The 25356-nt window shown below is 36.7% G+C and overlaps 1 protein-coding gene across 2 annotated transcripts in view; it reads left to right on the plus strand.

The window, feature by feature from the left end:
* TMEM237 (transmembrane protein 237) overlaps nucleotides 1-25356 on the plus strand; it is a 27390-nt gene continuing 2034 nt past the window's right edge. Inside the window, exons 1-13 of one of the 2 annotated variants that reach the window (XM_037009177.2) lie at nucleotides 1-97; nucleotides 1207-1238; nucleotides 1810-1820; nucleotides 3133-3189; nucleotides 5443-5580; nucleotides 8633-8753; nucleotides 9625-9782; nucleotides 11878-12001; nucleotides 12631-12822; nucleotides 13882-13955; nucleotides 14500-14593; nucleotides 15418-15539; nucleotides 17177-17262. In XM_037009177.2, coding sequence (XP_036865072.1) covers nucleotides 80-97; nucleotides 1207-1238; nucleotides 1810-1820; nucleotides 3133-3189; nucleotides 5443-5580; nucleotides 8633-8753; nucleotides 9625-9782; nucleotides 11878-12001; nucleotides 12631-12822; nucleotides 13882-13955; nucleotides 14500-14593; nucleotides 15418-15539; nucleotides 17177-17244 — 1209 coding nt within the window. In that variant the 5' untranslated portion in view covers nucleotides 1-79 and the 3' untranslated portion in view covers nucleotides 17245-17262. Of the gene's footprint in view, nucleotides 98-1206; nucleotides 1239-1809; nucleotides 1821-3132; nucleotides 3190-5442; nucleotides 5581-8632; nucleotides 8754-9624; nucleotides 9783-11877; nucleotides 12002-12630; nucleotides 12823-13881; nucleotides 13956-14499; nucleotides 14594-15417; nucleotides 15540-17176; nucleotides 17992-25356 lie in introns of those variants that run through there. The other variant, XM_017655728.3, reaches the window with a different exon arrangement.

A 25356-nucleotide genomic window follows, 5' to 3' on the forward strand; every position in this document is an offset into this window, starting at 1 on the left:
GGGGCGAGGTGGGGGCGCGGGATGTGAGCGCCTTGCGCCGGGGAGCTGGTGGCCGCAGGGGAGCTGGACTTTAGACGGAATGGGAAAGAAGCAGGTGGTAAGCGAGCCTTAGTGACTTTTGAGTTACTAGGATTTTGTGTTTAGTTGAGGCGTCTCTGTTTTAAGGAGCTTAGAGGTTGGGTTTCTGGATGGGTGACACATCATCTTTGCGTGACTTTTGAATTGCGGAGTAACCGTGTGAACTGAGTCCTTGTGTGGAACGCGATACGTAGCATCTCTATAATAACAATAGCGCCTTCTCATGTGATTATAGTTCTTTTCCACTTGTAGTTTTGGCTGCTGGTTAGTATTAAAACAGCTTGCCTTGTCCTAATCTGGTAGCATTTGTATTCATACACTATTTGAACGATGGGTTGGTAGAACAAATGAGAAGAGTGTAAAATTTTACCCTTTTAAATCAAATGCCCTCTGCAAGCAGCATGAGATACTTGGAACATTAAACTGATTTTTAGGCATTTGTTAGTTTTTATTTGGAAAGATTCCAGAATGCTTCTCAGCTGTGATCTGAGCTGCAAAAACAACTTTTCTTATTCATGTAAAGTAGCATTTGTAAGGTAGGAAAAAAACCCACTCTGCTTTAAAATGTATTCAGGGTGATCTTTAAAAAAAAAAAAAGTTACAATGTGGCGTAAAACCGCCATTGGTTTTTCATCGAATTAAAACAAAATCTAGACTACTTCCCTTGGTCTTCAAGGTCTTAATTAATTTGGTTTCTGCCTATTGCTCCTTGGTAATTGTACTACAGGCTTACTGGCCTTGCTCCTCCCCTCGCCCCATAACACTACAATCTGAACTAAAAGCCTTTGTATTTGCTTCCCAATGGCTCCTTTCTTATTAAGGTCTTAGCGCAGATACCTCAGACTTTTCCCTAATTAAAGCAGCACTCCTCCTCCGTCATTTATTACTACGTGTGTGTGTTGTGTATTTTAAAAATATTATCTTCTAATACTTAACCACTACAAAGTAAGTTACATAAAAGCAGGGTATTTCTGTTTTGGTCATTAAAGTATCCGTAGTGCTTTAGGACAAGGCAAGCTGTTTTAATTCCTCTTAGGTTTTACTTAGTGAACAGGTTTATAAAAAGATTTAAAATACAGGAAGTAAAGATAGCCTAAGACTTTAATGACAATTTTCTGTTCCCCATAGCGTCCTCCACGAGCCCTTCCACCTGCACCAAGGTAAATATAATTTACCATAATTTTATCATTGAGTTTTAAAAATGCAAAATGAATGAAGAGAAAAAAATTGACTAGTACCATAGAAAATTCAAAATAATTCAGAGACTTCGTGAAAGTTTTAGAAAAATGTTCCCTAAAAGTTTAAAGGTAAAAAAATCCTTGAATCATAGGATGTTTTAATTAAATGTTCTGTTTCAAAGCCTGAATGTCAACATGGTAGGATAATTTGTCCATTCTGAATATTTTATTATCTTGTTTATGAGAATTCCAATCCTCAGAATTTAAGCTGATTTTAATCAGTGACAAAATAAGAATTCTTAATCTGTTTAATCCACTTTATTAATAGACAGTAGGTTCAGAAAATATTGGGGTTATTTTGTTAGTCTTATTTAATAGCTTATGACTTATAAAAAAAAGCTAATTTATAAACTAGCTGACTGTGTGAAAGCTAATTTTATTTTAAGTTTGTAATGACTTTAGTTTTCAGTCTGACATTATAATAGATTTGTAATTAATAGAGTTTCTTTTTTGTGTCTTTGTCCTGAATAAATTTGGTCGGTGTCATGTAAAGTGCTGTTCAAGGTAAGTTAGTTCAGGGGAGGATGGATGGGAAGGGAGGGATAAGGGCGGAGAAAAAGAAAGAGGGCATTACGATTAGCATGTATAGTGCGTGGGGGGCACGGGGAGGGCTGTGCAACACAGAGAAGACAAGTAGTGATTTTACAGCATCTTACTACGCAGATGGACAGTGACTGTAAAGGGGTATGTCGGGGGGACTTGGTGAAGGGGGGAGCCTAGTAAACATAATGTTCTTCATGTAATTGTAGATTAATGATACCAAAATAAAATTTTTAAAAAAAGGTAAGTTAGTTCACAATTAATGTAAAAATTCATAATATAATACTTGGTGTTCAAAAATTAGTTGGATTCCTTAAATGTTTCTCCTAAAATTGAATCTGAATGTATAATTTATAATACTACAATATTCTTTTATTAAAATAATTTCCTATGACTGCCATTTTTTATTTTATATTTTGTTTTCACCTTATTTTTTTAATTGAAATATGCTTGCTTTACAATATTGGTTTCAAGTGTACAACATAGTGATTTGACAGTTATCTACATTGTTAAATGCTCACCCTAATGAGTGTAGTTGCTATCTGTCAACATAGAAAATATTACAGTATTATTGACTATATACTCTATGCTGTACTTTTATGTGCTAATTTATATTATAATTGATGTTTTTGTGCCTCTGTCCCCTTCACCTATTTCATATGCCCACCTCAACCCCTCCCCCATAGTAACCACGAGTCTCTTTTTTGTGTTTATGTGACTGCCAATTTTTAAACAAAGGTTGATAAATAACACTAGTTCTATGGTTGGTTTGACTTTACAGATAAATATAAAAGCACTCATCCTTGACTGGAGGCACTCAGAATATAACTGTTGACTACATTGTAGTTCTGTAATAGGGACCACATCTTCCTTTGTCTCCTTTAGTTAGGATAGACTCAGTTATCTCAGTTATGCTACACTAACCCCCAAATCTCAATGACTTACAGGGTTTAAGTCACTTTGGCCCTGAAACGACACAGATCACTTCTGCTCCCAGTGTATTGGCCAGAACCAGTCATAGGCATACCTAGGTGCAAGGGGGTGGGAAATGTACGGGGTCAGATGACTGGTGAGCCCACTTTCTATGTTACTGTTTCTAACATTACTGACCAGCAGTGAGCTCCTGGCACGACACTATGAACTGTCTTTGACTTTGTCAATTTCTTGACTTCTTCCCTAATGTGTAGAAATTGGCTGGACCTAAAAAGAGAGGGAAAAAGTCCCTGTTACTGAATTTTAGGCGGCCTTTTCTGTTGTTGTTTTCTTTATTTTATAGGTGATATTCCACCTAATTGTCCTAAGAAAAAGAAGCCCAGAACAAAAAACACACTAGGTAAGAAGTTGTTGTCTGTTGTGTAGGATCACAGATTTTTCTAGGACCTTAGCATGATAAACATCACAGATCAGGAGAGGGAAGGCCTCTGCAGTCCCAAGTCACTGCTCTGTTGAGGATAGAAGCAAGGTCAGTTTGAAGCAGTGGGATTCCTGGTGGTAGGGAGGGAGAAGGCAGTGGGCAGCCTGAAGAGTGTTAGAAGCATTAATGGAGTAAAGGGTTGTGCCCTTTTTGTCCCCTTATTTCCATAACATTCTTGGATCCTTTGAGGTCTTTTATCCCTAGAGAGTATAAACTGTCTTAAGCTCTGATTGGTTCCAAACCCTCGAAGAGGATACTAGATTTAGAGACACAAAGTTCTTGGATCTCACATTTTGGTCAGAGACTCTCTACATTAGACCCTGAGTCTGAAGGCAGGACCATATCATCCATGTGTTAAAGCTGCAGTAATGAGCAAGTTCTGTGAACTCCTTTTTGTCATAGCTATCCACTAATAATCCTGGGAGTTTAGTTAGTAACTCACAGTTTCTGTTCATGGAACTCCCTAGTCTCCAAGTCACTCTGGCTTGAAACCTCAAAGTCACCTCTAACTGGTCCCTTCACTTTACTTGCTGCCCCTTACAAGCTTCTATGGTATCTTTTATCTCTCTTGTCCTTTTTCATTTTCACTGGCACAACTGTAGTTAGTTTAGCTCCTTCCCTCTTCTCACCTGAGCTACTGGGGTTGCCTCCAGCATTGCTCTATGCTTCTAGCTTTCTTCTTCTTTCGTCAGTCCTGCCCACCACTGCTGAATGAGCTTAAAGCTTGTAGCGATCACGCCTTACACTTGGTCAGAAACTTGTATTGGTGTATTATTGTCTAACAAATGGAGGAATAAAGGTGGAGCAAAAGAAGAAATGGAGATGACACAAGAAATAGAGAAAGACACAAACAGAGCAATAAAGGAAAAGAGATGCAAAGAGAACTTAGAGTTACAAAGATACTGAAATGCCAGGCTTTAAAAATATCCTCACGATTAAAAATAAACATGTACATATAAACTTAGAAAGGTCACAGGTAGAGGATGCAATAGATAGATTTGGGGGAGCAGAGGGACAGATCTGTCCCAGCCACCAGTGCTTCCTTTTTGTAAAAAAGGGGGAAAAATTACATGCTTTAGATGAAAAAAAGGTTATATTCCAGACTTTTGTTAAAATTGTTAAGTGTTATGGGGAAAACAGTGTAGCACAGAGAAGGCAAATAGTGAATTGTGGCATCTTAGTACACTGATGGACAGTGCCTGCATTGGGGTATGGGTGGGGCCTTGATAATACAGGTAAATGTGGTAACCACAGTGTTTTTTCATGTGAAAACTTCATAAGAGTATATATCAATTATACCTTAATAAAAATTTTTAAAAAATTGTTAAGTGTTAAATGTTGACATGTTTTTACTTAGAGTTTTGAAGTTCTTATTTTTTATATGGTTATGCTCATCTCATTTTAATGCAGTTTAATAAAAGAATTCTGTTTTTGGGAAATAATGTCCTCTTTTTGTCTTATTGAGAGATACTCATCATAAACACTGAAAGCTGTTTTATGATTAGGTCATGTGTTTGTTGCCAGTGAGAAAAGTATTGCATTTTCATATTTCATACATACTTTGTTCCTGGCAAAGTCTTTATAAGTAAAAGTCATTTATGATGAATAGTTCTTTTTATGTTTAAAAGTTTTTTGAGGGAGTAGCATTTCTGACTAAAGTATGATTTTAAACATGACAGTAAGCAGCATATACAAAGATATTTAATTTTTAATGATACCACTATATAATATTATATTGTTCTAAGTATATATAAATCAATTATGTTATATAAAAATTTTAATTAGTACAATATGCAATGTGCATTGAGCATATGCAGTGTACAATAAAGAAATTTTAACTGAACCCTGGTTTTATAGCTGTTTCATATTTCAGACATCAAAATTATGTTAATTTGAAGCCTTACGATATGAAAATATCTATCTGTATATATAGATATAGTAAAAAATTTTCAGTTCAGCTAGTATTGATTTGATACAACAAGCACTAAATTTATTGTAATTCATGATGTGATATAAATGTAGGTTAAGACACAATTCTTACAGGCAAAGATGTAATAAAAGACAGTTAATCACTATTTAGGAAACATTCCAATTCCCTTGTTTCCCATCTTTTGAAGACTCAGTGATCTCTGCTTAAGTTGTCCCATTTTTTTCGCCACCATTTTTCTGTAGGTAGTGCTTCTTCAGAAGGCCTTGTTCAGACTGCTGTCCACAGGCCATCTGAGGACAGTGAGCCACCAACTGAAGAACACATAGAGCAGCCAGAAGCTCCTGCGCAAAGGAGACAGAAGGCAGCGAGGCTACGTCCTGGTATGTGAGGAGACTATGGGTAGATGGTGATAGCAGCTGTGATTAGGGGTGGGGAGATATAATGAAAAACCTGTCTGTTTCTATTTTTCCCCACCCATACCCCTTTTTTTCTTTCTTGCTTAAAATTTTCATCACTAGAGTAACTCTTAGGAGGTTAAGCCAGGGACACTTTAGAGTGTCTCTTGATCATATATCTGTAGATTATGAAGCAAGGGATACAAATTCAGGACTAAAACAGAAAATTTAGATCTTGGTGTAAGAATTTATTATATGGCGAAGTGGACATTTCAAGTCAGTGAGGAAAGGATAGAGACAGTATTAATAATATAATGGAACAACAGCCAACATTTTTTGAGTCTTGCAATGTTTCAGGTACTAGTCACAAGATAAGTAAAATACCGTATCATTTATTTTGCCTATCAAATTGGCAGTGCTTTTTTCAAATTATAAAATGCAAAAGTGTTAGTTATAAAAGTGTTGATGAGAAATGGGTACACTGCACACTGCTGATAGGAGCACAAAGTGATACAGGCTGTCCTAACTTCTAGGAAGAGGTAACAATAGCTAGAATAATTAGAGGATGTTAACTGCAACATTATTTGTAAGAGTACAAATTGGTAATAACCAAATAACTAACAACTTGATACTGGCTAAATAAATCATGTTTTATACATTTAATAGAAACCAAGTAGGCATTTAAAGCATTGTTAAAATGTAATAGTGACATAGAAAATCATCAGTAATAAACTGTTGAGTCATCATACATGTATAAAGTAGTGTGTATCAAAGGATCCCATTTTGTAAAATATGTTGTATTAATTTCCTAGGGCAGCCATAACAAATTATCACAAACTGAATGACTTAAAACAACAGAAATTTATTCTCTGACAGTTCTAGAGAGCAGAAGCCTGAAATCAAGGTGTATATGGGGCCATGGTCCTTCTGAAGTCTCTAGGGAAGAATCCAACCTCGACTCTTCCACCTTCTGGTGGTTATTGGCAATTCTTGGTGTTCTTTGGCTGTGGCAGCATAGCTCCATTCTGTGGCTCCACCTTCACATTTTTTCGCTGTTTCTGTGGCCAAGCTTCACTCTTCTTATAAGGATACCAGTCACTGCATTTTGGGCCCATCCTAATTAAGACCTCATCTTAATTTGACTCTATCAGCAAAGACCCAATTTCTAAATAAAGTGTGATTCAGAGGTACTGAGGGTTAGGGCTTGAACATATCTCTTTTGGGGGATACATTTCAACCCAGAACATATACATATACCTCTGTGAGTGTGTTTGTGTGTGTATATATATATATATATATATGTATATATGTGTGTTAATTCCATTAACAAGAATGGAAACATGAAGCAAAGTGTTAACAGTGGTAGGTTTTTTGGAAAGGGGAGGTTAGGGATCTTTATTATCTTCCTTTCTTCATTTTTGTTTTACTTTTTATATTCAGCATGTCTGATGTTTATAATAACTAGAAGAAAGACAGTGGGTTTTGTTAGAGTAAAACAAAGGGAAAGAATGAAGATGGGAGATTAGTTCTCTCCTTGACATCGGCCCCTATGAAAAATTTATTAAAAAATAATTTTCCTGACTAGTTACTTGTCCTCTTAGAAAACAGCAGGTCCTGATTGGGTGGAAGAATTAAGGTACAGAGGGCAGGAACTGAAAAGGTCAAAAGAATGGAATACAGTTTTGAGAGGCAAGTTGAAGTGGGATACTGCAGTGTGTGGGGACACTTTATGAGGAGAAAAGGGGAAAAATGAAGAAAAGTGATGCTCAGAGAGTTTTACCTACTGTATGATTTATGTCATTACTGGCAGTAAATATAGTTGAATTAAAACTGCTCATAGTAATTCAGTTAGGACACAGATTTGAAAATCAAGATGGATACCAATATCTACTTTTTTAATTTGTGAAAAAATGTATTTACAGAAAAGACTTAACTGTTTTTAGAAAATTCAAGACCAACTAAGTTCTGGGCCAAAGAGCACCTGTCACAGCTATTCCAGAATGTACCCCCCTGTGCAGGTCCAATTTTCTAAATTTCTGGGCTTTTAATTTTGTTTGTTGTTTTGTTCAGTATAACTATGATAGGCTCTACTGCTTATGTATTTCCAGCCTGGCTGTAAATATTTTATTCAAACAGATTTCTTGGGACTTTAAGGGCATTCCAGAAATCCACTGGCAGTATTTCTAGATCTGAGTAGCTAGCAGCTTAGAGGCCTTCACTGACTCATTTAAACTTAATACCCTGCATGCAGTTAAGAGTTAACACAGCAGGCCTGAAGCTGCTCTCCTTAGAAAGGCCTGCTTGCCAGGAGGCTTCTTCACTGATATCCAGAATGTGGCTGGTAAACAGTTCCCTACACTGATACAAAACTTTCCCCGATTTATGAGGGTGATTTACTGTGCATTTGTGTACACAATATGATTTATGCTGAACAGTTACTTTTCTTCTGGGAATCGAATTTGGGTATGTGCTAGGCAGAGGGTGCCTATGTGATGACCTCCCAGTAAAAGCCTTGGGGGCTGTGTCTCTGCTGAGCTTCCCTGTCACAAGAAGCTGAGAGAATGTGTCACACAAGTTGTCACAACTTAGTGCTGGAGGAATTAGCCAATCCTATGGACTCCACTGATAGAGGACTCTTGGGACCTTGTGCCTGGTTTCCCTTGGACTTTGCTCCATGTGCTTTTTCTAATTTTGCTTCATGCCCTTTCACTGTAATTGTGAGAGTGCAAAATTTTGTGAGTATAATGACTTCTGAGTCCTGTGAGTCCTTTGACTCAATCACCAAACCTAGAGGTAACCTTGGGGGTCTCCCCAGCACTCTAGGTGCTGAATTACTTACTTTTTTCCCATATTGTTTGGCATTGCAATTTCAAATTTTTTGCTGAGTGTTTAGAGATATAATTTTTTAAATTAAAAATTTGTAAGATAGTGAAAATTTTGGCCCAATTAAAATTCTTAAGTTTCTTGTCTTATAAAAGTCTTACACGTTTCTTTTACCATTATGGTAATCTGAAAATTTAATCTGCTTTATTTCCAGAATTGGAGACTTCCTTCACCCAAAAGAGGACATCTAGTCCATCTTTATTGCAAAATGAAAATGGTACCAATATGGAGCCAGCGAAGGAGGCAGTTATTCAGAAACCTCGAAGGAAGACAAAGTGAGAACTTACTGGTCCTTCTAAGTATTCCTCTCTATTACTTAATTTATTAGTCCTTCTAAATATTCTACTCTATTACTTAATTTGGAGCTCCCAAATAGTAGCTTTTGACTAAGTCTTATTAAATACTTGTACTTTATTGTAAGTATTTAATATAATATTATACTAAATATATATTTATTTTATTTATTATATTGTTATGCTAAGTATAAATATTAAATACTCTGTAAGTAGGATTACAAAAATATCAGTGAAACCAACCTAATGATATATTTGAAGAGTAAACAACAGAGAAAAGTACAATATTATATTTAAAAAATCTTGGAGCTGACTCTATAAAAGGAATACAAATATAAGATACTATGTAAGTAGCAAAAAATTAGATATTAAAGATCTTAAAATAAAAGGTAATATTAATAGAACAGGCTATTATGATTTACTTATTTATGTTAACAGGATTCAAGTTATGATTTTTTCAGCAATAAATAAAAATGTATTTTAGCATAGGAAATTAAGTCTTAGATAAAATAGAATGGCACGTGTTAAAGAAGTGAACCGGAAGTTCCATAACACTTGATTGCATTTGGAGATCATCCTACAAATAGTGATCAGTACTTATATAGAATGATATAATGTTAAGTCTGGGAATAATTTTAAAAATCTAGTTCAGTCACTTCATTTTCCAGATGAGAAAACTGAGGCCCACAGAAATATATGTGACTTGCATCACATGATAGTTAATAACAGATGCATTTGAGTAAAAACCAAATTTTCCAACTCTAAGTCTAGGTCTTTATCCCAGGTACCTCCTTACATGGGTCTATAAAAATTCAGTAATAATCCCTGTTACTTACATTTGCCCTGATTGCAGGAAAACCCAGCCAGCAGAATTACAGTATGCCAATGAACTAGGAGTAGAAGATGAAGACATAATTACTGATGAGCAAAGTAGTCCAGAGCAACAGTCTATCTTCACTGCACCCACTGGCATTAGCCAGCCTGTAGGCAAAGTGTTTGTGGAAAAAAGCCGTAAGTAGTTCTTGTTTTGGAGCATGAGCTCTTTAAGAATTATACAAGGATATCCTTTGACCTAGGAATTATGCTTCTGGAAATTTGAGTTAAGGAAATAAGATAAAAATTTATTCACAAAGATAACTATCACACTGTTACAGATGAGAGCAAAAAACTGGAAACTAAATGTAAAGAGGAGGGATATGATTTCAGTAGTTATGGTGTATGTACACAGTAAAATCTGCACCATTAAAAACAGTGTTTAAGGAGAAATTTTCATTTCATGGAAAGATTCAAATGAAAATAAACACACACACATATGTAGTTTGATCTCAACTATAGAAAAATACATAGGACCAAAGACAAGAAGGAAATATACCAGAATATGAATGCTGGTTGTTTATGAGTTGTGGGATTATGGATAATTTAAAAAATCTCCTCATGTCCCCACCCATTTCTTAATTTGTTGTACTTTTACTAGTTTTCTGTAATTGGTAGTGGTGTTGGTGTAGAGCAGGTAATGACATAAATTCTATAATTAAAAATAAATGGGAGAAAATAGAATATGGTATTATCATATTAAAAGGAAAAGAAGGGACGCGAACTCCACAGTCCAAGCAGCTTTATTGGTAAACCCGAGAGGGACCTCTCTGTTGTGGAGAGCAAAACAAAGAAGGCATCTCTTACAGGCTAAGAGGCTTTTTATGGCCAGGTTTTTTGGCAGGCTTTTGAGGGGATGGGTCAGGGTTGGGCTTGCTGACGTGTCCTCTGGAAAATGCTTGTAGCCTAACATGAAACCTAGGTCTCTCTGAGATGGTGGGTGGGTGTATTCAAAATGGTTGTACTCCTGTCCAGGCTCTACCACATATTAAGTAAGAAATACAACATTATAGCTATATGGTCTTTTGGAAAACAGTCTGACATTATATAGCATGTACTGGTTATAAGACTGCAGTGATTAAGGAAGCCTACTGAAAGAATGATCATGACTATATGCTGCTCCCATAGACACGCTGTCAACATGCTGCTTAAAGAACTCATCTGAAACATAAATAGGTCAGTCCAAAAATTTACAATTTAGATTCTACATAAGTTGTTTTGGAATTCTGATTCATAAGATTCCACGTAAGGGATCTTGGAGTTCTTGGCCAGTGAGAAGCCAGTGATTCAGGGTCTCACTGTTGGTTGATGGCAGATTTGGACTCACACTGAGGTTTGATAACTTCTAGTCAGGTGCTTTTACTCCTACACTGTGTGGCTATTTTGCTTACTCCAGTCTGTTTTTATTCTTGATTCCAGTAGCACAGAAACTTCCTAGAGAAATGGCCATAAATAGACCAGTTGTCTGCCTGGAAGTTGTCTTTTCTTAGGGAAAATTAGGTGTTTCACTTCTGTCTTTCATTCTCTAAAACATGGGACAGCCAGAATTGGCAAGCCTGATTGAAATGGAACCCCTCCTGCTGCCTGAGGGGCATCTGTGGCTTGGTAGAGCCAGGGAATCTGCAGGTACCGAGAAGGAGCCTCTTCATTAACAGTGGAAGGATAAAGCTCTGCTCAGTGTTGCAGTACTGACACTTGATCTGATACTCTTCACAGGAGCCTTCTTAAGAGAAGTTTATGAAACAACCTGTTTCTTTTCTGATACCACAGAATGCATGCCGCACACACTGGCATCTTCTCCTAAGAATTTAAAGTGTTTTCAAGTATTGACTTACCTTTGTAGTGTTGCCATTTAAACTTTAATACCCAAAGTCTCCAAATTTGACTTTTTTAGACTATGTTACATTGGAGGTTTTTAGACTTTGTTCTGAGTTGGAAGTTCATTATTGTATTTCATTAAATATAATTTCCAAAACTGTTACTTTAACATGTATTTTGGGTTAGGAGGAAAGTTCATGGACATTGTCCATTTTCCCTAAAGTGAAAAAATAGTACATTTAAGCAACCAAAGGAAAAGAACCTCTGAAATAGGGACTGAATCAGGGAGAATTTCTAGATAGAAACACAACAAAATTTCTGTCTCAGTCTGAGGGTTCTTAAGGGTGGAATACTAAAAAAAGGCTGCTGGGGTTCTTTCTTGCTAGTTGTTAATAATTGTGTAATGTGTTCTTAGGGCGATTCCAGGCTGCTGATCGCTCAGAGTTGATAAAGACCACAGAAAACATAGATGTGTCAATGGACATGAAGTCTTCCTGGACAACCAGAGATGTTGCAGTTTCAGTGCACCGGGCTTTCAGGTGGCTGCTTTTACTGGACTTTTTTTGAAACAAATGTTCCATAATTTTGTGAAAAAAGTGTTTTAAAAAAGCGTTAATTTAAAAAAGTGTTACTACTATTACCAAAATTGATAACTTAAAATGGTAGGTAGGTAGTGGTTACCAAGGGGGAGGGATTGGGATGGGTGGAGAGGGTTGAGGGGGATAAAAGGGCACAATAACTCACAATCACAATATAAGCTGGTCATGGGACAGTAGTACAGCATGGAGAATATAGTCAGTGATTCTGTAACATCTTTCTACGTTGATAGAGAGTAACTGCACTATAAGGGGTAAGGATTTAATAATATGGTTAACTGTTGAAACTGTGTTGTATATTTGAAACCAACATAAGATTGTGTATCAATGCTATTTCAATAAAATAAAAAAATAAGATAATAACATAATAACCTTAAAAAAAAGGTAAGTAGGTATTTTTTTTAGACATTCTAGTAGAGTTAAATCATTTTGCCTATCAGTGTTATAAAAAGAAAAAGCTTGTTTTTACTTTTCATGATGTGTTAATTTTATGCTTACTTGTAAAGAGATTTAAAAAACATTTCAGTCTTTTACTTTAGTAATCCATATATAATTAAACCCTTTCCATTCAGGATGATTGGTCTCTTTTCTCATGGCTTCTTGGCTGGCTGTGCTGTGTGGAATATTGTTGTGATATATGTGCTAGCAGGAGATCAGCTTTCTAATCTCTCAAACCTTCTGCAACAATACAAGACCTTAGCATATCCATTCCAGAGTCTTCTTTACTTGCTGTTGGCTCTAAGTACAATTTCAACTTTTGACAGGTAAGACTTGTGACTGCAGATCCCTTTCACTTTTCTTCAGGAGGAACTGTCCAGCAAAATGTGTCACTGACTATGACAGTTTTCAAAATAGATTTATAGGATGTTAATACTATTTTGACTTTTTTTTAAAGCATATCCATTTCTGTTTTTTTTTCACGGGGGGAATGGGAATATTGTGAACAAAAAACATCCTTCAAAGTCATTTTAACCCATTCTAGTATCAACTCTAAGTCCAAAATTTCATTCAAATATAATCAGTGCAAAAAATCTCAAACATTGTCTTCCACATCATCTGAATCAGTTGTTGGTGAGACTGTGGGCATTGTGTTAGTTTCCTAGGGTACTATTAGAAAGTACTTAAAACAGCAGGAGTTTGTTCTCTCACAGCTCTGGAGGGTAGTATTCTGAAATCAAGGTGTCAGCAAGGTGTGTTCCATTTTGGAGGGCTTCAAAGGAGAGTCTGTTCCATGTGTCTCCCCTACCTGCCAGTGGTTGCTGGCAGTCCTTGTGCTCCTCAGTTTATACGTGTCACTCTAGTTGCTGCCTCTTGTCCCATGACAGTCTTCCCTGGGTGTCTCTGTCTGTGTCTCTTCTTTTCTTATAAAGACACCAGTTGTATTGGATTAGGGCCCATTCTAATGACCTCATCTTAACTTGATTAAAGACCCTGTTTCCAAATAAGGTCCCAGGGGTTGAAGTTCAACCTGTCTTTTTGGGAATACAATTCAACTCATTAAGTAAAACAACTTACAGCCTGCTGATATGGGTAATAAAAAAAGGTAAAATCTAATGAAATTTTGCAGATAAGTTTTGCAGATTAATTTATTTCTTTGCAATGTCTTAGCTCTAAAGAAATGTTGACTAAAAAGTCTTTAATTAAATGTTTTATGTGGCCTTTGTAAGATACTCTTTCATGTGTGTTAAGTATAAAGGTAAAGCTTAGTAATACACAATATATGTGGTAGCATTAGAACAGAGAAGAAAAAACTATAGTCAAGAGAGTACAGTTTTATAAGAAGTTTATAACTGCACTGTGACAGGAAGCTTTGTATTTTCTAGGATTGACTTTGCTAAAACATCAGTAGCAATTCGAAATTTTTTTGCCCTGGATCCAACAGCTTTAGCATCTTTCTGTAAGTAAATAGTTTAATTTGGTAAGTGAAATTTATAAATTAAAAAAACATGGTAGCCATAATTTTGATAGATTATTTTTCAGTAGAGTTTGCTGTAAATAACTTTTACAAGTTTAGTTTGTTCTATATTAATGTTTAGTATTTGTATTTTCTACCTGACATTAAACAGATGCAGCTGGTATGGTGTTTCAGTAACAAATACTATTTTATATCTTGTTGATAATTAGGAATATGTTTTGTTCTGAGTTAAGAGAATATTAATAAGACTAGTTTTAGGATCTTGAGTAAATCATTTAACAAAAAACATTTTAGGTTTTTATCAGTTCTAATGATGAAATAGTGAGCATCTCAAAAGACCCTTCTGTACCTATTATATTCTTAAAAAATGATATAAGGCTATCCAGTCTATTGAAATTGATCTAATGAACTTCTTTTATATCATCATTCCCCAAAGTACAGAATATTTTTCCTTAATCTATAAATTCAATATAAATAGGGTTGTTAAAAAATACATTATTAATAATTTCATTTGTCTTTTTCTCAGTGTACTTTACTGCTCTTATACTATCTCTGAGTCAGCAAATGACAAGTGAGAGAATCCACCTTTACACACCTCCTTCTGTTAATGGTAGCCTCTGGTAAGAAATCACAATCATATGAGCAATTGTTGATAGTAATAACAGCAACAATGGGAGTAATGGGATTGTTCTTATCCTTCTACTCCTTTACATGTTTTCATCTATAAATAATAATAAAGGTCTCATTTTTGTTTCCAAAATCATGGCAAGAAAATTTCTTATTCCATTGGTTAATGGGTAATTATTGTTATATATACCTGCTTTTTTCATAAAATGTCTTCTTTTTACAACTCTATTGTACATCTCTTAAGTTGTGGTTTAAAAATTAGTCATTACGTGATGAACTGGAGGCGCCCTTCACCTCACCCCCAATCAGCATAGTGATGGGTTGGGTAGCTGCGATAGAGTCAGAGCCAAGCAATACTAGAAGACAGCAGACTGGGGAGAGCCAGCCTCCGCAGATCAGTGGCCAGCCATGAAACTGACAGCATAGCTGAGAGTCAGGTCACAAAACTCAGGGGGGCAGTCTTTTTTGAGAGTGGCTAGGGGCATGAGGTAAATGGGGAAAGAAAAGATATTTCATTGAAGAGTAGCACCATTGTAGTTGGAAGGGAAACTTTGAAAAAAATTATGTCAACACTGAATTTCCATTTACATTAATATACAAAGAAGATTTGTTTAGAGTTTAATAACCTTTGAACCTTTCTTCTTATGATATGTGTATATATATATGATGGATTTTATAGGGAAATCATTTTTTATTTCATGTGTTACTTGTTATTCCTCTCAGTGAGGACTGCCATTTTTTTTAAGTTCATAAAAGAGATATTTAGATATATGAACCAAAATGAAGACATTTCTTATGAGTATTTCTGTTCTTTTAGGGAAGCAGGAATTGAGCAACAGATTCTCCAGCCATGGATTGTCGTGAATCTGGTGGTGGCCCTTCTGGTTGGATTATCTTGGCTTTTTTTGTCTTACAGGCCAGGCATGGATCTTAGCGAAGGTATTATAGAAAAGATATTATAAGAGTATAATGATTCATCTGTAGTGATTTTTTAAAAAATTTTAATGCAGATAGTTTATAATATTCTGATAACAAAGACATATTTAAAATAAAATAGCACAAGAAGAGTGACAATAAAGTGGTGAAACAGAATACCAAGAAAGGTAAGGAGTGTTCTGGAGAGCTGCAGTCTCAAAGTCCTTAATGAGGGACTTCCCTGGCCCATGTGCATATTTAGGAGATATTTCTTCTCTTGGAACCCATCAAGTATTTTATAAAGTCTTTGCTCTTTAGTTCTCTTAGCCTCTAATCAAAATATCTATGTAGACTTTGTTCAGACACATATTCCAGTGAGTTATCCTTACCTCCTCCTCTTCCTGCACAAATTCTCAACACTTCATTGTCTAATGAACTGTTTAGTAATCCTACCTTTAGTGTGCCCAGTGTGAAATGAGATGTACTTATCTCTACTGCCTAGACCCCTTTGGAACACTTGAAGAAGAATACTATCAAACTGCTGGTCCTTCAGCACACTGCTTAAGGAATTGCTTAGCATTGGTACTGTATTTTATTGGCAGATGTTCCACAGTTTCACCCTTGAATCTCTAATATTTCATGGGCTTTGGTTATTTATTCTTGATTTTGTTAAACATCCTGGCATTTCACTGCAACTTAATCAACTAATTACAACCTGTCTGCCTCAGAAGTCTTAGAAATGAGAATCTTCCCAACATTTCCTTTTGTAAAAACAATAACAAAAAAAATATGTAATTTTCTCATGTATTTTCATTCATGAATGACCTTTTTGCATCATAATTGCTTCACTGGATATCCTGTTGCTTTATTCCTTTTGATGTATTTAAAGTATTTTTAAAAATCTTAGGCTTAACATAGGTTGCTTTTTTTCTTTCACTCAGTATGGTTTTTAGTCATAGAATTTAGCCAAAGAATTTTTCATCTAATATTTACATCAGAGGACTTTATTTTATTAAATTCCTAAGGTTTCTATATTTCCTGGGATTTTAATCAGTTATATAACTATGCTAAGGAATAGTTAAAATGTAGAAATGTCAACTAATAACATTGTATACTGTGGTTGGGATTGAAGCTGGATCCGGCTGGCTTGTGCAGTATTCAGTCTAAATCACTAAGTGTTTGTTACTTACCAAATATTTCCAGAATCCTGCTCTTTTAGGGCCATATTGAGTCATATAACATTTTCTTTCCATGTGGATAAAAAGTAAATTCAAAATGAGGATAATACCTTGCTTATTGGGCTGTTACAGTGATTAAATAGGATAACATGTTTAAGATAAACATTTTAGGTTTGGATCATTATAGGATTGGGCTTTTAAGGTATTTAATGATCCTGGATTCTCGAAGTAACTTTAATTTCCTGGTATGAGTTGTTGTATTATCTCCATTACATATGTTTTATTTTTCAAGGATTTATAGTACCCATTTTAAAATGCAAAATTAGTACATTTGTCATTCACTCACCTTTTAAATCAGAATTCTAACTTGTATTTGAGGGCTTTCTGTTACTGCATATTATGTTAATATTTATAACTAAGCTATAAACTCTTTGAGGTACTGGGAAATTATTTTGAGTATGATCTATTCATTTTCTCTCCCAGAGTTGATGTTCTCCTCTGAGATGGAAGAATATCCTGGAAAAGATAAAGGAATCAAAGCTTCCTCATAATGCTAACTCACCTCCAGAGTAATAATGAATTTTTGCTCTGTATTTAGAACTTTTCCCAATCTTGTTTTTAAATGTATTTTTCTAAGAAATGTACAGATGTACTTGGAATTGATTTTTTGATTATACAATATTGCAAATTTTCTCAAGATAATGGAAAATGTTAAAATTATATCTGCAATTATACTCAAACATTAACCTCATAGCATTATCATTTTAATGACAAAGGAGATAATGAACTAGAGACCAGTAGGTGAGAGTATTTATTTCCTGTTCTCTCAATTTAGTTGCATTTATAATCATTATTTTAAAACACTAATACAGAAAAAGGTTCAACTTTAGTATTACAAAATATGTATCAAGTTTAAACAAAATTTAGGTAACAAGGAATGGGGGAGAAAAAGACCTTCTTTCTTTATTTTTAATGTCTCCTTACTGAATAAATTAGAATATGAAATTTTTCTTTTTTTTTTTTGAGAGGGCATCTCTCATATTTATTGATCAAATGGTTGTTAACAACAATAAAATTCAGTATAGGGGGGTCAATGCTCAATGTACAATCATTAATCCATCTCAAGCCTAATTCTCGTCAGTCTCCAATCTTCTGAAGCATAACGAACAAGTTCTTACATGGTGAACGAATTCTTACAGAGTGAATAAATTCTTACATGGTGAACAGTACAAGGGCATTCATCACAGAAACTTTCGGTTTTGATCATGCAATATGACCTATAAACCATCAGGTCAAATATGAATATTCATTTGATTTTTGTACTTGATTTATATGTTGATCCCACATTTCTCCTATTATTATTATTATTTTTATTTTTAATAAAATGCTGAAGTGGTAGGTAGATGCAAGATAAAGGTAGAAAACATAGTTTAGTGCTGTAAGAAGGCAAATGTAGATGATCAGATGATCAGGTGTGTGCCTATGGACTAAGTATTAATCCAGGCTAGACAAGGGCAGCAAGACATCCACGGATGCAGAAGATTTCTCTCAAAGCAGGGGGGGTGAGGTTCTGAGCCTCACCTCTGTTGATCCCCAAATTCTCACCTGATGGCCCCCCTGCGACTGTGCCTGTCTTAGGTTGTTCCTCCCTTGAGGAATCTTACCCGTCTCTGGCTAACCAGTCATCTTCCGGGGCCATACAGGGAAATGTAAAGTTGGTAAGTGAGAGAGAAGCCATATTGTTTGCAAAGGTTAGCTTTTTACTTCTTTGCAGATTTATGCCCTGTGGCTTCTATGCCCAGCACTTGTCTCGAGGTATCTTTACCACCTGGAGGAATTATGATACTCGGTAAATTCGATATGAGGCACGAATTCTATTTAAGGTTTGTAATTAGGAAGGAAGAAGAAAAGCTATAGATGTAGCATATGAAGGAAACTTGGGAGGATTGATTATTTCTTTGGCATATCTTCTTGTATAGTACCTTAAGTATGTATAGGTTTTAAACTACTAACTAATTTGCACACACATATTAACATAATAGGAATACGGTGACATAAACAAAGCAAATCTATAATTACCAGCCATCTCCAGTGAAGCCAAGAAAACCATTTAGGCACCCTAGGCATTTGTGAAAATTTATCTATGATATGATGGATATTTTCCAACTGTACTTGAACCATCAGACAAATTAAAGCAGCCCATTTCTGGGATCTGTTCACATCCCATATGTTCTTTTAACCATAGATAGTCTATAGTCATGAGATTTTGGGGTGCTACAACTTGCACCCCTCCCAACTCCTGGTTGAGTTCCAACAGTACAGATCCAGTCAAATTCGTTGTCTCACTGTATGCACATGCCAGCCTAGACATCTCCCTCCTCCTTCTTATGGCAAGTCCAGGAGACGGTGGGCTGGATGCAGCCACAACCGCAGCATCGTCCGGATCCCTGTGGAGGCTTTTTGATGATCATCCCCCAGCACGAGTCCTCCAGAGAGTGCTGATGCCGGAAGCTCCTCCTCATATCGTATCTTAGTTCATTTTCTGGGTATCCAAGCTAGGCCTTGATCTTCTGCGTAGAAACAAACAGACCCTTTGCCCACACTTTGACATGCCCTCTATACCACTGTGCAGAACTCATTGGAGGTCAGCACACAGTAACTGCTTTTTTTTTTTTTTTTTAATTAAGAGAAAGGAATATTATCAGAAAAGAGTACCTCCATAGCTGATCATCTGACACCCTTTAAGTGATCAACATTAAGGATATTTAAAGCATGCGTTGATCTTTGATTTACCAATAGTTTTATCCTGTTAAGGAGTAATCCCCCTTTTCTTTCTTTCTTTCTTTTTTTTTTTTTTTAATTTTTAATCTACACTTACCTGAAGAATACTATGTTTACTATGCTCTCCCCTATATCAGGTCCCCCCTAACAACCACATTACGGTTACTGTCCATCAGCTTAGCAAAATGTTGTAGACTCACTACTTGTCCTCTCTGTGTTGTGCAGCCCACCGTCCCCTTTCTCCCTCCCCCCCATGCATGCTAATCTTAATACCCCCCTTCTTCTTCCCCCCCCTTATCCCTCCCTGCCCACCCATCCTCCCCAGTTCCTTTCCCTTTGGTACCTGTTAGTCCATTTTTGGGTTCTGTAATTCTGCTGCTGTTTTGTTCCTTCAGTTTTTCCTTTGTTCCTATACTCCTCAGATGAGTGAAATCATTTGGTATTTCTCTTTCTCCGCTTGGCTTATTTCACTGAGCATAGTACTCTCCAGCTCCATCCATGTTGCTGCAAATGGTTGGATTTTTCCACTTCTTATAGCTGAGTAGTATTCCATTGTGTATATGTACCACATCTTCTTTATCCATTCATCTACAGATGGACATTTAGGTTGCTTCCAATTCTTGGCTATTGTAAATAGTGCTGCGATAAACATAGGAGTGCATCTGTCTTTCTCAAACTTGATTGCTGCGTTCTTAGGGTAAATTCCTAGGAGTGGAATTCCTGGGTCAAATGGTAGGTCTGTTTTGAGCATTTTGATGAACCTCCATACTGCTTTCCACAATGGTTGAACTAATTTACATTCCCACCAGCAGTGTAGGAGGGTTCCCCTTTCTCCACAGCCTCGCCAACATTTGTTGTTGTTTGTCTTTTGGATGGCAGCTATCCTTACTGGTGTGAGGTGATACCTCATTGTAGTTTTAATTTGCATTTCTCTGATAATTAGCGATGTGGAGCATCTTTTCATGTGTCTCTTGGCCATCTGTATTTCTTTTTTGGAGAACTGTCTGTTCAGTTCCTCTGCCCATTTTTTAATTGGGTTATTTGTTTTTTGTTTGTTGAGGCGTGTGAGCTCTTTATATATTCTGGACGTCAAGCCTTTATCAGATCTGTCATTTTCAAATATATTCTCCCATACTGTAGGGTTCCTTTTTGTTCTATTGATGGTGTCTTTCGCTGTACAGAAGCTTTTCCGCTGTACAGAAGCTTTTCAGCTTAATGTAGTCCCACTTGCTCATTTTTGCTGTTGTTTTCCTTGCCCGGGGAGATATGTTCAAGAAGAGATCAATCATGTTTATGTCTAAGAGGTTTTTGCCTATGTTTTTTTCCAAGAGTTTAATGGTTTCGTGACTTACATTCAGGTCTTTGATCCATTTTGAGTTTACCTTTGTATATGGGGTTAGACAATGGTCCAGTTTCATTCTCCTACATGTAGCTGTCCAGTTTTGCCAGCACCATCTGTTGAAGAGACTGTCATTTTGCCATTGTATGTCCATGGCTCCTTTATCAAATATTAATTGACCATATATGTTTGGGTTAATTTCTGGGGTCTCTAATCTGTTCCACTGGTCTGTGGCTCTGTTCTTGTGCCAGTACCAAATTGTCTTGATTACTATGGCTTTGTAGTAGAGCTTGAAGTTGGGGAGTGAGATCCCCCCTACTTTATTCTTCTTTTTCAGGATTGCTTTGGCTATTCGGGGTCTTTGGTGTTTCCATATGAATTTTTGAATTATTTGTTCCAATTCATTGAAGAATGTTGCTGGTAATTTGAGAGGGATTGCATCAAATTTGTATATTGCTTTCGGCAGGATGGCCATTTTGACGATATTAATTCTTCCTAGCCATGAGCATGGGATGAGTTTCCATTTATTAGTGTCCCCTTTAATTTCTCTTAAGAGTGACTTGTAGTTTTCAGAGTATAAGTCTTTCACTTCCTTGGTTAGGTTTATTCCTAGGTATTTTATTCTTTTTGATGCAATGGTGAATGGAATTGTTTTCCTGATTTCTCTTTCTATTGATTCGTTGTTAGTGTATAGGAAAGCTACAGATTTCTGTGTGTTGATTTTGTATCCTGCAACTTTGCTGTATTCCGATATCAGTTCTAGTAGTTTTGGAGTGGAGTCTTTAGGGTTTTTTATGTACAGTATCATATCATCTGCAAATAGTGACAGTTTAACTTCTTCTTTACCAATCTGGATTCCTTGTATTTCTTTGTTTTGTCTGATTGCCGTGGCTAGGACCTCCAGTACTATGTTAAATAACAGTGGGGAGAGTGGGCATCCCTGTCTGGTTCCCGATCTCAGTGGAAATGCTTTCAGCTTCTCGCTGTTCAGTATAATGCTGGCTGTGGGTTTATCATATATGGCCTTTATTATGTTGAGGTACTTGCCCTCTATTCCCATTTTGCTGAGAGTTTTTATCATGAATGGATGTTGAATTTTGTCAAATGCTTTTTCAGCATCTATGGAGATGATCATGTGGTTTTTGTCTTTCTTTTTGTTGATGTGGTGGATGATGTTGATGGATTTTCGAATGTTGTACCATCCTTGCATCCCTGGGATGAACCCCACTTGGTCATGGTGTATGATCCTTTTGATATACTGTTGAATTCTGTTTGCTAATATTTTATTGAGTATTTTTGCATCTACGTTCATCAGGGATATTGGTCTGTAATTTTCTTTTTTGGTGGGGTCTTTGCCTGGTTTTGGTATTAGGGTGATGTTGGCTTCATAGAATGAGTTTGGGAGTATTCCCTCTTCTTCTATTTTGTGGAACACTTTAAGGAGAATGGGTATTATGTCTTCTCTGTGTGTCTGGTAAAATTCCGAGGTAAATCCGTCCGGCCCCGGGGTTTTGTTCTTGGGTAGTTTTTTGATTACTGTTTCAATTTCTTTGCTTGTAATTGGTTTGTTTAACTTTTGTGTTTCTTCCTTGGTCAGTCTTGGGAGGTTGTATTTTTCTAGGAAGTTGTCCATTTCTTCTAGGTTTTCCAGCTTGTTGGCTTATAGGTTTTCATAGTAGTCTTTAATAATTCTTTGTATTTCTGTGGAGTCTGTCGTGATTTTTCCATTCTCATTTCTGATTATGTTGATTTGTGTTGACTCTCTGTTTCTCTTAATAAGTTGGGCTAGAGGCTTATCTATTTTGTTTATTTTCTCAAAGAACCAGCTCTTGGTTTCGTTGATTTTTGCTATTGTTTTATTCTTCTCAATTTTGTTTATTTCTTCTCTGATCTTTATTATGTCCCTCCTTCTGCTGACTTTAGGCCTCATTTGTTCTTCTTTTTCCAGTTTTAATAATTGTGATGTTAGACTATTCATTTGGGATTGTTCTTCCTTCTTCAAGTGTGCCTGGATTGCTATATACTTTCCTCTTAAGACTGCTTTCGCTGCATCCCACAGAAGTTGGGGCTTAGTGTTGTTGTTGTCATTTGTTTCTATATATTCCTTGATCTCTATTTTGATTTGTTCATTGATCCATTGATTATTTAGTAGCATGTTGTTAAGCCTCCATGTGTTTGTGAGCCTTTTTGTTTTCTTTGTAGAATTTATTTCTACTTTCATACCTTTGTGGTCTGAAAAATTGGTTGGTAGAATTTCAATATTGTGGAATTTACTGAGGCTCTTTTTGTGAGCTAGTATGTGGTCTATTCTGGAGAATGTTCCATGTGCACTTGAGAAGAATGTATATCCTGTTGCTTTTGGATGTAAAGTTCTATAGATGTCTATTAGGTCCATCTGTTCTAGTGTGTTGTTCAGTGCCTGTGTGTCTTTACTTATTTTCTGCCCGGTGGATCTATCCTTTGGGGTGAGTGGTGTGTTGAAGTCTCCTACAATGAATGCATTGCAGTCTATTTCCCTCTTTAGTTCTGTTAGTATTTGCTTCACATATGCTGGTGCTCCTGTATTGGGTGCATATATATTTAGAATGGTTATATCCTCTTGTTGGACTAAGCCCTTTATCATTATGTAGTGGCCTTCTTTATCTCTTGTTACTTTCTTTGTTTTGAAGTCTATTTTGTCTGATATTAGTACTGCAACCCCTGCTTTCTTCTCACTGTTGTTTGCCTGAAATATGTTTTGCCATCCCTTGACTTTTAGTCTATGCTTATCTTTGGGTTTAAGGTGAGTTTCTTGTAAGCAGCATATAGATGGGTCTTGCTTTTTTATCCATTCTATTACTCTATGTCTTTTGATTGGTGCATTAAGTCCATTTACATTTAGGGTGACTATTGAAAGATATGTACTTATTGCCATTGCAGGCTTTAGATTCGTGGTTACCAAAGGTTCAAGGTTAGCTTCTTTAGTATCTTACTGCCTAACTTAGCTCGCTTATTGAGCTGTTATATACACTGTCTGGAGAGTCTTTTCTTCTCTCCCTTCTTATTCCTCCTCCTCCATTCTTCATATGTTGTGTGTTTTGTTCTGTGCTCTTTTTCGGGGTGCTCCCATCTAGAGCAGTCCCTGTAGGATGCCCTGTAGAGGTGGTTTGTGGGAAGCAAATTCCCTCAGCTTTTGCTTGTCTGGGAATTGTTTGATCCCACCATCATATTTAAATGATAGTCGTGCTGGATACAGTATCCTTGGTTCAAGGCCCTTCTGTTTCATTGCATTAAGTATATCATGCCATTCTCTTCTGGCCTGTAGGGTTTCTGTTGAGAAGTCTGATGTTAGCCTGATTGGTTTTCCTTTATAGGTGACCTTTTTCTCTCTAGCTGCCTTTAAAACTCTTTCCTTGTCCTTGATCCTTGCCATTTTAATTATTATGTGTCTTGGTGTTGTCCTCCTTGGATCCTTTCTGTTGGGGGTTCTGTATAATTCCATGGTCTGTTCGATTATTTCCTCCCCCAGTTTGGGGAAGTTTTCAGCAATTATTTCTTCAAAGACACTTTCTATCCCTTTTCCTCTTTCTTCCTCTTCTGGTATCCCTATAATACGAATATTTTTCCTTTTGTATTGGTCACATATTTCTCTTAGTGTTGTTTCATTCCTGGAGATCCTTTTATCTCTCTCTATGTCAGCTTCTATACGTTCCTGTTCTCTGGCTTCTATTCCTTCAATGGCCTCTTGCATCTTATCCATTCTGCTTATAAATCCTTCCAGGGATTGTTTCACTTCTGTGATCTTTTTCCTGACATCTGTGATCTCCTTCCGGACTTCATCCCACTGCTCTTGCATTTTTCTCTGCATCTCATCCCACTGCTCTTGCATTTTTCTCTGCATCTCATCCCATTGCTCTTGCATTTTTTTCTGCATCTCTGTCAGCATGTTCATGATTTTTATTTTGAATTCTTTTTCAGGAGGACTAGTTAGGTCTGTCTCCTTCTCAGGTGTTGTCTCTGTGATCTTTGTCTGCCTGTAGTTTTGCCTTTTCATGGTGATAGAGATAGTCTGCAGAGCTGGTACAAGTGACCGCTGGAAGAGCTTCCCTTCTTGTTGGTTTGTAGCCTTTTCCTGGGAGAATAGCGACCTCTAGTGGCTTGTGCTGGGCAGCTGTGCGCAGACAGGGCTTCTGCTTCCTGCCCAGTTGCTTTGGGGTTTATCTCCACTGTTGCTGTGGGCTTGGCCTGGCTGGGGCTGTTCCTCCAAAATGGTGGAGCCCCGTTGGAGGGGGAGCAGCCAGGAGACTATTTATCTCCGTAAGGGGCCTCTGTGCTCCCTGCTGCCCAGGGGGTTAGAGTGCCCAGAGATCCCCAGATTCCCTGCTTCTGGTCTAAGTGACCTGTCCTGCCCCTTTAAGATTTCCAAAAAGCACTCTCCAAACCAAAACAACAACAGCAACAATGAGAGAGGGAACAGAAAGGAAAAAAAAAAAAGAAAAAACACGCGATTTTTTTTTTTTTTCCTCAGGTGCCGGTCCCAGGCACCCGCGCACTGGTCCTGCTG

This window comes from Manis javanica, chromosome 12 (assembly GCF_040802235.1).
Source record: "Manis javanica isolate MJ-LG chromosome 12, MJ_LKY, whole genome shotgun sequence".
Taxonomy (NCBI): Eukaryota; Metazoa; Chordata; class Mammalia; order Pholidota; family Manidae; genus Manis; species Manis javanica.